This window comes from Phalacrocorax carbo, chromosome 5 (assembly GCF_963921805.1).
Source record: "Phalacrocorax carbo chromosome 5, bPhaCar2.1, whole genome shotgun sequence".
Taxonomy (NCBI): domain Eukaryota; kingdom Metazoa; phylum Chordata; class Aves; order Suliformes; family Phalacrocoracidae; genus Phalacrocorax; species Phalacrocorax carbo.
The window spans coordinates 38,191,837-38,204,445 of record NC_087517.1 but is presented as its reverse complement, the minus strand read 5'-3'; the positions used below and the strand labels follow the sequence as shown (position 1 = coordinate 38,204,445).

Below are 12,609 nucleotides of genomic sequence, written 5' to 3'. Positions count from 1 at the left end.
GGTCATTGTTTCCCCACGATTTCCGTGGGGGAACTGGTCACTGCATTTCCATTTCAGATGTGATGGCTGTGTGTGCTGTCAACCTTGGAAATGACTGACAGTCTTTTCCCTAGCGAGTAAGCTCTCCCACTTCATCTCAGTGGAAGGTTTATGAGCTCTTAGCCCACTGAAAGAATCCAGGACACGCACTTGTAATGATAGCTATGGTTCTTTAAGTCGTGTGTGTAACGATCACAGCTGAGCCTCCGTATGCGAGGCGGCAGCGGCGCCCAGTCAGGAGGAGACACTTCTGCCAAGGCGCGTTACCCCGGCGGCCCGGCTGAGAGTGAGAGGGGCGCTTTGGGGGAGGGGAGAGGCGCGGCCGCCGTGAGGTAACACCTTCCACCCCGTGACGTCACAACCCTCCCTCACAAGATGGCGGGAGGGCGGGTCGGAAGTGACAGCAACGGGAGTTTCCGTCCCGTTTGAAAGCGCCCGGCGGAGGCATCGGTGCTCTTTTCCCGCCGCCCGGGCCGACATGGCCACCTTCGCCATGGAGCCGCCGCCCGCAGGTGAGCCGGGCCTGCCCTGCCCTGCCCTGCCCCGGTCCCCTCTCCCCCCCCCCCTCCCCCCCCCTTTCATTCCTGGCATCGTGGCCCCATCGGCTTCGCGCCGTTCTGTGCGGCGGTTGGGCGCGCGCGAGGCCCCTCAGAGGTGGCCGCACCCGGGCCGCGGCTGCCCCGGCGCTGCTCCTCGGGGCCGGTGAGGGGGTGGGGGCCGGGGCTGGTCCTTGCTCCGGGCCGGGATGGGCGCCTTCCCCCGAGGTAACGCGGAAGGGGGCGTGGGGTGCTCCGCCGTGTGGGATCCGTACCTGCAACACACCCCCCTCCTCCTCCCACCTCCCCCCCCTCCCCCCCGGCAGGGGAGGCGAACCCGGCCTTGGTGTTATTGCCTTTACGTAAGAAACGTCTCTAAAACAAACCAGCCCCACTAATTACCCTCGAAACCCGAAATCCAGCCGTAAACAAAGTGGTATATTTTAAGAACAGAGTCTCAGCGTGGCAGTTCTTGTTGCAAAAAATGCAAGGCTGTGATAAACTTTGATTCCTTAGCAAATAAACGGTTAGAACACTCTTAGTCACTTACTGCATGTTGTTTTACGTTTCTTTAATAGAACTACTATTCGAGCAATGGAAAAGGGTAGATCACTTGTCTTCCTCCATGTTTTTAAATTTTGTTTTCATTAATGCAGGAGCTGAGCCAATGACTCTGGGCTCCCCGACATCTCCAAAACCAGGAACTAGCGCTCAGTTTCTTCCTGGATTCTTGATGGGCGATTTACCTGCGCCAGTGACTCCACAACCTCGTGCTTTAAGTGGCCCTTCGGTTGGTGTAATGGAAATGAGGTCTCCGCTTCTTGCAGGTCTGAATTTGTTAATTGCTGAAAAATTGTTCTGAAAGTAAATATTTGGTTTGTATTATTGCTCTACATGACTGTTGCAGACTTGAATTCTTATAGGTTTATAACTTGCAGTAAGTGAAGTCAAGTCAATGAATAAATGGTGAACTCAAGTGTTTTCAATGGAGTTTGGCTAAATTCCTCAAAATAGACTTAAGTTTAATAAATGTTTTAAACATGGCAGTTCTGGTACCAGGAAAGGTTGCTTTTACAGGGAGGGTAATATGAAACTCTTCTAATAGAAAATCAGTTTATATAGCTCTTTGTAAGTCAACTGCACATACAACCATCAATGTTTTTCTTTGTTTAAAACAAAGGTTCCTGCTGGCAAACTAAATGCAGCTTGTGCAAGCTGCTGGTTTCTTTGGAATGAATTCTAAAAAGTCACTTGCAGATTGTCAGACTTCTGAAACTGGATGGAGAAAACAAAAAAAATACTTCTTTCTTAGTATCTAGAGGTAATTACAGCGTTGATGACTGCTGTAATTGGGCTAGGGTAGTGACCTTTCCTAGCTGTAGATGCTCATCTCTTTCCAACCACCAAACAGAAAATGTCCTTACCTGTCTTTCTAAGATGGTGGTATTAATGTTGTGGTTGTGTTTTTTTCCTGTGAGAAGTATCAGTGAATAGTTAAGAACTTCATTGATGATCTTGGGTTTTGTATTAAATTAGTTGGTATAATCTAAATATCCGATTGATGTGGTTTAACCCCAGCTGGCAACTAAACACCACACAGCCACTTGCTCACTTCTTCCTCTCCCCACTCAGTGGGATGGGGCAGTAAAAGAAGAGTAAAATTAGAACACTTACGGGTTGAGATAAGAACAGTTTAATAATTGAAATAAATTAATGTAATAATAATTTTTAAAATGTCATGAAAAGGAAAATAAAATGGGAGAGAAACAGAACCCAAGAAAGACAAGGGATGCAAATGAAGACCAACTGCTTACCACCAACTGACTGATGCCCAGCCTGTCCCTGAGCAGTGGCCCCCCAGCCAGCTTTATATACTGAGCATGGCACCATGTGGTATGGAATATCCATTTGGCCAGTTTGGGTCAGCTGTCCCAGCTGTGCCCCCTCCCATCTTCTTGTGCATCTCCAGCCTTCTCAGTCGGTAGAGCAGAAGAAGCTCAATAGTCCTTGACTAGTGTAAGCACTACTTAGCAACAACTAAAACATCAGTGTGTGATCAACATTGTTCCCACCCTAATAGAAAATACAGCACTGTACCAGCTACTAGGAATAAAATTAACTCTATCCCAGCTGAAACCACGACACTGATGGTGTGTGCTAGTCATTTTGAAGGAGAAACTGAAGATTCGAGTACTGCAGGATAATTGTAGATATTCTGCCTGAAATTGAAAGAAAAAAATTGGACTCAGTGATCCTTATGGGTCTGTTCCAGCTTGAGATATTCTATGTTTGGTGGTCTGTTGGTCTCCTGCTTCTTGCTCTTGTTGCCCCCCCCCCCCCCCCCCCCCCCCGACTCTTGGGGAAATATTTATGAAATTGAAAATAGTAATGTGAATACCCTTGTAAAAGGATTTGTTACAGCCTCAGAATATCAATTCTAGAAAAGGGACAACCAGTAAGATACCAACACAGGCATCCCAAAATGAGTGCTCAAGTATATCACTAAAACTGAAAACCTTGATGGGAGAGTGCTTTATGTCATGTGCTGTAACAGTTCTTGGATGTGCTAAACAGTTCAGAGAGGAGTCTTCAAGCTCAGAATTTAGGATTGAATAGTACTTTGAAAAAGCTTAATTTCCAAATGTTTTGCAAGTGAGAACTGTTAAGTCAAATTACTTTTTTTTTTTATCCTGGGGTAAACCCATGCAAAGTGTTCAGAGATATGTCAAGATCTTTCAGTCAGTTTAATTCTCAGTTATATTTGGGGGGGGCGGGGTGGGGAGAGGAGCTGGGGAGGCATGGGACTCTTGTCCCAAAGTTTTCAAAACGGGAGAGCAGCTGGCTTAACTTCATCCTGTCTAAATACAAGCTAGTCCCTGCTCTCAAGCGCTTATGTTTTTATTTAATATGAAATTACATGGGAAGGAAATGTGACAGTGTATGCAATGTCTGTGGACATTTTGGTATGATTCTTTAGCATGTACAATGTCTTCAGTCTTAAAGACCTTGCTTTTGCATCTCTGCTACAGGGAAGTTAGTCTCTGAAACTATTAAAATACACTACTAACCTGCCTTAAAATAGCAAGATGTAGCTATGCTCAGAACTTCATAAAAATAACAAGTGCATGCAAGTAGTGAATATACTGGGTTAATAACAGGCCTAAAAGTTTTAGATGGTACTTGTGTAAGGCGGCAGTTTCTGACACATAGGTGGTATTCTTATGTGGAATGTTGAAACCTGAACAGTTTGATAGGCCAGATGGCATTGCAAACCCCCAGTGAAACACTCAACAGTCAGAATTTAGCAGAATTTACTCTTGAAGTTTCAAGAACAAGTAGCAGTGGAGTAAAATTACAAGTTTTCTCATGGTCTTCAGTTGTTCCTTTTAATTGCAGGAGGATCTCCCCCACAACCGGTAGTCCCTACGCATAAAGATAAAGGCGGTGCTCCACCAGTTAGAAGCATATATGATGAATTATCTAGTCCTGGACTTGGATCAACGCCTCTAACTTCAAGAAGACCAGTAAGTGGCTTAGGTACTGGCCTGTTCTTAGCAGAAGATGTGAGGTAGCTTTCAGCTTCAGTGAATTCTTTAACTCAGTTGTATAAACTGCTGTAGCAAAAGGACTGGTGAGTCTTCAGATCATGCTGTTGCTTAGTCTGTGTGTTTGGTGTGCCTGTTCCTGTGTGGTCTAAATGAGAGCTGCAGTTGTGGAGCCATCTCCAATCGTTTACTGATTTTCCATACTGTAGAGAAAGAAAAATGCAAATCATGCCTCTGGTATGCTTTGTACATGACAAATGTAGACTTGTCGCAGCTTTTTACCTTCTTGTAAATTTATTGGGCTGTTGATTACCAGAAGGGTCCAAATATGTGTTATCTTTTCTTTTAGTGGGCAATAGAGGCACTTAATGAAATAGAAGGAATTTTGTGCTGAGTAAAATATCTAATCAAAATTTGGGCATGGAGATGGGGTTAATTTTGAAAGAGTTACAGTAAAATTTCGAGAAGGCCACTCTAATAATAAGCTCCACTACTTCTTCAACTGAGCAGTCAAGCGTTAGTGGGTTCTTTTTCAGTGAACATGATTCTTTTGATGCAAGGAGAAGGCCTTCCTTTCACTGAATGAGCAGTCTTTTTATTGAGTGCTGCCTTCTGAAAAGCTTATTCTGAAAGTTCCAAGTTCTCTGTGAAGGACAGAATCCAATACTTAAAGGACTAGGTATATTAAAAGTAATGAACAGCTATCAGAATGCATGTAGCTAGGTCTGCAAGTGCTCCAGTTTGATCTGGTATCTAAGAAATACCATAATTCTGTCTAAAATGCACTAAAATTGTTTTGGATATTGAAATCCTTCCATGGTAAAAAGAAAATAACTACTAGCAGCTAAAACTCAAAGTATACTTCCCTTCAGTGCAGTTGCACTAAGCAGTTGAGAGGGAAAGTAAGTCTAGCGATGAGGAAGAGAAGTGGGGGTTATGCTCCCATGATTTCTAAGCCCTTTAGACAGTGAAAAACAGATGCCGGTAACTTTTGATACCGGCATCCTTTCCATCAGGATGCATGTGAATGTGTGAATTACTATACTACAGCAATAGTGAGATGCCTATTTTGAAAAAGTTAAACTATAAGGTTTCTGAGTATTGATACCTAAAGCTACTTGGTTTCACAAAGCATGTGTGATTGGTGTTAGGTAATGGATTTTTCAGTTTGTGTTACCTAAAGCTCACCCTAAGCTTAAGCTTTCTTCTTATTAGATGATAAAAGTAGCTCTTCCTTGTTAGATGATAAAGTATTATAGACAGACCCTGAATTGTGGTGCTTCCCTTCTGTAGTTTACTCTAAGCTCCCATACTATCTCTGATACTTGCATTTAAGCCTCTGACCAGGAAAGCTAACTGACTTCTCTTCTGAGGCTTAGTAATCAGCTAGAAATTCCAGAATGTAATACTTGAGGCCTACTGGATGACCAAGCTATCTGCTGGGCTGTGTGCTAGAATTTAAAAACACTGTCAAATGATGTTTCATTAATAACTTTTAATAGTATTAAATGTACATGTAAATGTTCTTGCTCTTCAAAGGAGTAACTTAAAGCAAACAGTAAATATTCTTGCCTGATGCTTAAGTTACCTGAAAATGATCTCTTATGATCCGAGAAGTGTACCTGTAAGAATGATTCACTTTCTGTATTTTTAACGCAGGCCAGCTTTTCTCTAACACAGAGCCCATTGGTTGGAACTATGACATCAACTCCTGGAACAGGTAGATGTCCTGTCAAAATACATAATCTACTTTCTTACTGCTTTCCTTAATACACAAAAATCGTCACTGCTCAAGCTACATCAATTCCTTGCTAATTTGCAAAGGAGTTGCATTTTTATTTACTAGCTTTTTCAAAAGGCATGTGGATGTGAATAGGAAATACTTTTCCACTCTGAAACTGATTAGATTTCAATCAACTTTATTCATTCCTTATGCAATACTGGTTGTTGAACTGAGCATAGAGGTGGTTGTACTTGAGTGAAGCAGCCAAGATTGATGCATTGCCTTCCATCTTCGTAAGGTTTCCTAACTTGTGTATGAACCCGTGGCTTCTTGCTAAGCTTAATTCTGCTGACTTGTTCCTATTTGGCTTTTGTATTAAGCTGCTGGTGTTTAGAGGTCAAGGAGAAAGCTAGGTTGCTAGTCATAAAACTTACTAGCATGCCTGCAGATGTGAAGTTTGGACTGACTTATTGTTTATCTGTGTCTGGAAATAAATCTCCATCAAACTCTTCTATATACAAGTGAAATGCTTGATGCTCAATTCTTATCTGTCTTGCAAAAGTAATTTGTTAAACAATGCCATTTCAATTTGACAGCTTCTGCTGTGTTCAGTCCTGCAAGTATTGGGCAGCCTAGGAAGACCACTCTATCCCCTGCTCAGCTAGATCCTTTTTATACTCAGGGTGATTCCCTGACTTCAGAAGATCAACTTGATGACACATGGGTAACTGTATTTGGGTAAGCTGATTTCCAAGTGTTAAGAAAAAACCATGGGTGAAGTCTTGGCAGCATATGGAAGGAAGTACTTGGGCATTGCTGTTGTCTGACATTCCTAGGTTCTGCAGGAAAGACAACTGTGGTTAAAGCCAGCAAATGCATATATTTTGGAGAAGTACCTTAACTTAATTTTTTCAGTTAAAAAGGCAGCGTTCTACCATTGCAGTGTGTGGTGAAGTAAAAATGTCTAGAAGATAATATTCCTCAAGTCACTCCTTCTATAATGGCATTAACACACTAGTGTCTTTTGGATTTCTAAAAGCAATTAATAGGGTTGTATTTTAGCACCAGAATTCTTAAACTACTCCTCATAATTTTTTGAGTATTTTTTGTCTTTCAGATTTCCTCAAGCATCAGCTTCATATATTCTTCTACAGTTTGCTCAGTATGGAAACATATTAAAGCATGTGGTATGTCTTCATTTGAGACTTATTTCTGAAAACATTCTGGTTCATTCTTTAAAAGGTTAAATTTCACAATTCTCCCTTAATGTCATACAGATGTCCAACACAGGAAACTGGATGCATATTCGATACCAGTCTAAGCTTCAAGCCCGGAAAGCCTTAAGCAAAGACGGAAGAATTTTTGGTGAATCTATCATGATTGGTGTCAAGCCATGTATAGATAAAGTAAGTTAACAGTTGCTTTTATTTAAATATAGGGCACTCTGCTTTTGTGCTTCCTATTTATTTTCCCTGACCTCCTTAATTATTTTATTTTTGAAGTGCAAAGCACAGGTAGCTGTTCTATAGGTATAGTCTGTTATATCTTACATGAGTTTCTCTTAAGTATTTGACAAAATTTCCTGCTGAGAAGGATCATGATGGGAAATCTCTGTGCTTGGAAGTTGCAATGCACAGATTAAGATTGCTGTACAAGATACAAAGTAAAACCATAATGTAAGAGTCAACTGAGATAAGAGTTTCCCAGACTTGGGAACTTGGAACTTGGGGCATTTAGGGTCTGCAATAAATATGTGATGGCAGATTAAGACTGTTATCGCTCCTAATTGTCCCTCTGTGATGTGACTATTTATCTGATTCTGGCTTTTCAGTTTATCTTAGTACATCAGACTGAAAATTCGTTAGCAAGACAGTCCTGATCCTATTCTCCCACCTGCCCCCATAAAACCACGTCCCTTTCTTGTAAGTAGTGGTTGGGGTGGGTGTGGCTGTATTTCTATGTCTAATTTTATCATCAGCCGTTAGTTTCTAGGCATCAATGTCCTGACCATTAATTCTTGCAGTACTTTGCACTGGGTACTGTACATTAGCTTGAGCAAAGGGCAGTCATCCTTATATAGTTCACAGATTTTTTTTTTTTTTGTCTCCTCTAAGGATAAGTGATGCTAAAGAGTGATGTAAGCTTTCAAACATAAACCATCTGAGAAAGCAGCCCTAGAAATTAAGCTTGCAATTACTTCAATTTTTATCAGTTCAAAATATTTCTTATACTGATTAAATTCAGAAACAAATGTATTTCAGTGCCCCTTTCTTCTTTGGGCTGCTGGTGGTAGGGCTTCCTGTCTCTTCTTACAAACTGGACACCAAAATAGTAAATAAGGTAGCAGTGACTGAATCGCCTATAAGCTGAAACTCTGGAAGTAACGATCTATGATATTTCATTGTCAGGCATCTGTTCTTTGTTGCTTTTGAATTCTCATTATGTCTTTTGTGGATAGTGTGCACTTTCAAATATCAATAAATTAACTCATCATTACCCTGCATTTTTGGAGGCAAGAGATTTCTGGAGACTAATCCATTGAGGGCTTGGCATTAACCTGTAAAACTACTCCTTGCAACTGCAAACTAGATAAGATGGATTTGACATCAGTGCTTAGGCTTCTGATTTAAAATTAGCAGTTAGTTCCAGGGTTCCCCTCGTGCTGAGCAGAGGGTCATCTGCCACCCACACTGGTGTCCAATCCTATCCTGTATTTTTGGATAGCTGTTTCCTGCCAGATGTGCTTTGCAATTTCTGCAAATTTCTGTGTCTTTAGGCTGGCTGAATGCTGTGCTCCACTGAGCCTAACACAGCAAATCGGGTCTCCCCAGGCTGGTTGTCATTTCCCATCTTGTTTTTTCCAGGTTCTTGTGGAACTCATGGTTCCCATGAACTCACTTGCTGCCTCTTCCATTCTGCATGCATTCCTTCCTAAACATAAGCTTACAAAATGGAGCCTTCTGACTCCTTTTCTAGCATTTCCTAAGGGGACTGAGTGAAACTCCTTGGCAAGTTGACTTGGAGCAAAAAGCTGGAGTTGGTAAAAGCTTGGAGACTGTCCTGTATGGATCAGGTAGAATATTTTAGATCTTTTTAGAAAGAGGATGTTATGCTTCTTAGTTCAACAGCCTGAAAAAAGTTACCAATTGAAGACTGTTGCAAGTCTTACAATTTATTTTCTTTATATTATTTCAAACTTGGCTGCCATTTAGTACATACAGTGGACAGATTACAAGCTTCCACTACTTTGCAATGGCGTAATCCAACATATAAATGATTGCAATGGGGAAAATGCTTGGTGGTGGTATGTACTTGCGTGCTCTGTACTGACAGGTAATTTACGTGTGGTCTTTGCTTACTTTGAGATCTGAACATATTTAGTCAAACAATTCTAGATAACAGATAATTCTAGATAATCAAGGTTGAAATACTGCTTTTCAGTATTTGTTTACATTATATTAACCCTCTTTAAGAGTGTGATGGAAAACTTTGAAAGAAGCTCTACACCCTCAATGTCTTCAGTTTTCACTCCACCTACAAAATCTGTTGGCACACCGGTACAACCTGCAAATAATACTACAAGGATTTCTACAATGAGACCTCTTGCAACAGCGTATAAAGCTTCCACTAGTGACTACCAGGTATTATGAGGGAAACAGAAGCGTGTGTGTTTGTGCTCTCTCCCCTTAGTCGTATGAGGCTGTACACATGTAAACTTCAATGTGACCTTAGCCTTCATCTTCTCCTGGCATTTCTTTAAAGATGTTGTTCAAGTACAAACTCAGTCTGTTCAGTCTTTAAAATGATAATAAAAAATAATAAACAAATGACTTGTCACTTCTTTAGAGGTTAAGGGCTTGTTTTGAAATTTTTTCAAATATATTTTGTCAAAGACAGTAGCACTTAAGAAAAAAAAAGCCAGGTTAATATAAAAAGAATTAACTATATGTTGACTGATTCTCTTTTTCTCTGTTCCTGTTTCCCCCTGCCTTCTAGGTGGTTTCTGACAGACAAACTCCTAGGAAAGATGAAAGTATTGTATCTAAAGCAATGGAATATGTGTTCGGCTGGTAATATACGAGAGGAAGTAACACACTAAATTGGGTTTCAGGGTTTGAAATATTCTACTGGCATCTGTGGTTAGTTGTATAACTACTGGTGGCAGCATTTTAACTTACATCTCACCTGTTATGCCTTCAGTTAATTCAGCAGACATGTAGCTTGCACTTTAAATGATGGCAATGTACGCACGGTTTTATAAACTGAATAAGTATAAATAGAAGTGCTTTTTTCCCATTTGTGCTCTGATTGCATGATTGTAGAAAAAATATCAGCACTGACTTTTCTTCCTCTGGAATTCCTTTCTGTGAATTACTTCCCAGTAAGTTGGAAATGTTTAAAATGGCAGCTTTATTTACTGATGCCTTTTTTTGTCTTCTGGAAATATGATGGGCTACTTGCAGGAAGACCTCTATGCACAGCTGGCTCCCAGGGACAGGGACTGTTCTTAGTATATGTGATTTTTTTAATCAGGATTCATTGCTGTTCTATAGTTATCTCCGGCATCATGTTCTAAATGTCATAGCACCCTTTTAACTCTTTATTAATAAAGCTAAATAAAGTTAAGTTTTTCTTAGGTTGTTTTTTAAACAAGTATGAGTTCTGTTAGGAAAAACTATTTGCAGTACTCTTAACTGTTAAGCATGATGCTGCCTAACGTTTATTAAAGTGCTATCAGCAGAGCAGACACTGCCAACTTTTTCTGAAGTACTACCTACCAGTGTTATAACTAGCTAATGTTGTCTCCCTGGGTGTTTTATAGCAGCGTGCACTTAACAGGTAACAAACTGTAGCATTCTGAGCTGTAAAATGAGGAGCTGAAATAGCTGAATAGAAAATGCAGTCTCTGGTGTCAGTTACCAGGGCTGCTTTTGTTTCAAGAATCTTCTAAGAAATTTTCTGTAAGGTATGGGCTGAATGATGTTTGTTTGTTGTTTTTTTTTTTTAAATTGGGCTTTCCTCCCTTGAAGTTCTCTTTTGGAGGTGGGCCTCTCAGGTAATCATGTGTGTCATGTAAACTTATAATCTTCAAGATAAAGGTCTCTTTAATCAGGGAAGAGAGGAATTTTTTTTTCCAATAATTGGGAAACTACAAGCAACTATTACTTTTTTTTGATTTTGTGGCTGTGTTATATGGGTGAACATCAGCATTTTAGTTTGGGTCAATATTGTGTTGGTCAGGTGAGTATCCAGTCATGCCCATTTCCATGCTTTGCTTCACACTGCGGTGTGGTCTCAAAGTTCAGCTGCAGTTCTCTGATGAAATTAGATTGAAATATTAGTCCAGGAGCATGCCTAATGTCCCTCAGATGCTAATGGGCATCCATTAAGCTAGAGATAGTCCTGAGTAAAATCCCCAAAGCATTTAGTAAGAAGTCAGGTTTCTACCTTAGGGGACTTTATGCTTCATTGTATGCTTTAAAAGTAACCTATATGCGGGCAGATTCAGAGATTTGAGATGCATTTTACTGTATTTGCTAGCTGTTGCTTTTGGAATATTGTTTGCTACTCATCCATTTGCCTTTGATCAACGGGAGATGCTCAAACCTAATAAATATCTGAACATATTTTCTCAGAATACATCTGGCTTTTTCTTAGTGAAAAATATTTGTAATGCCGTTGACTTCAGAAAGAAAATTGGTAGTTCAGCTAAACTCTTGCTTTACTAGTTGATTTGCAAAATACACTTCTGGTGTGCTTCAGACTTGTAGTGATGTGTATAGGATTTAGTTTAGTGAAGTGATGAAGAAAAAGATTGAACTTGGACCAAATAAGTCTGAAGCTAAATACATAAGGAAGGAGTTGGAGCCAAAGTCAGTAATTTGGCTGACCTATTTTACCAATAAGTACCAGATTTAAAACTGCTATGTTGGGTTTTTTTTCCCAGTTGTTCACCTTAGTCTCTTGTTTCTCATAGCTTTAGGAATTATTTTACTAATAGGTCATTGCAGGTTCCTGTAGAGTAAAAGCACTTGGGAGTAGCAAATGTTATTTGCTTTGCTCTGGAGGTAGTAAACAGAAGAAGAAAGTTTAGAACATATAAATCTGGACTTCTGGACAGTATCATTAAGAAATTATCTTCATATGGCTTCTGGTAAAGACTGCTGGCAAGACTTAATAAGTTGTCTTTGTGTTGAGCACTAGTTAAACCTTGGTGTCAATGATTTTGTCTTATTCATTGAATATATGTATATAAAATTATACATGTGTTCCTTTTCCAGGTTAAGTATAGGTGGCCTGTCCATCTTGGTAAAGACCAGTGATAACTGTCTCTTTTGGCAGGAACAGTAACATGTCAGGATACCAAGCCCCAGTTTGTCCCTACTTACTCCTGCCCTCATTATCTAAGCTTTTGTCGCCCTCAGCAACCTCCTGGGGCCAAGGTCTAGCTCCCACCTTAGATAGAGAGGAAAGGTCAGTTTGACTATAAATATGTTATATGATGATTTATAAATAAACGTGAAGATGTTAAAATGGTTCTTACTTTACTAGCAAACACATGCATGATGTCCACTGAAGCGAATAGTGCTTGAATTGATAACTGACAAGTTAACTTTTCCTGCTGGAACTAGAGTCCGAGTTGTTTCAGTAATACATAGTTCCCCTGGTACCATTTTCCACATGTGCCTAGCGGAAATCTCATTAGTTTAACAATATTAACATCAGTTATTTTCTGCACTTGATATTTTAGGTGTTTGTATTTCTT

The 12,609-nt window shown here is 40.2% G+C and overlaps 1 protein-coding gene across 1 annotated transcript; it reads left to right on the top strand.

The window, feature by feature from the left end:
• Nucleotides 1-392: 392 nt before the first annotated feature.
• Nucleotides 393-11,470, top strand: NUP35 (nucleoporin 35). The gene is made up of 9 exons (XM_064452051.1): nt 393-551; nt 1,232-1,402; nt 3,972-4,099; nt 5,780-5,840; nt 6,440-6,581; nt 6,961-7,030; nt 7,121-7,249; nt 9,317-9,484; nt 9,840-11,470. Exons 1-9 carry the CDS (start codon nt 518-520, stop codon nt 9,915-9,917), a joined length of 981 nt encoding a protein of 326 aa, XP_064308121.1. The 5' UTR covers nt 393-517; the 3' UTR covers nt 9,918-11,470.
• Nucleotides 11,471-12,609: the final 1,139 nt, after the last annotated feature.

Excerpts from the sequence above, each read along its gene's own strand:
- NUP35 (XM_064452051.1), top strand. The coding sequence starts at position 518 with ATGGCCACCTTCGCCATGGAGCCGCCGCCCGCAG. Across the intron at positions 1,403-3,971 it reads GAGGTCTCCGCTTCTTGCAG|GAGGATCTCCCCCACAACCG; the intron begins GTCTGAATTTGT and ends TTTTAATTGCAG. Across the intron at positions 6,582-6,960 it reads ACATGGGTAACTGTATTTGG|ATTTCCTCAAGCATCAGCTT; the intron begins GTAAGCTGATTT and ends TTTGTCTTTCAG.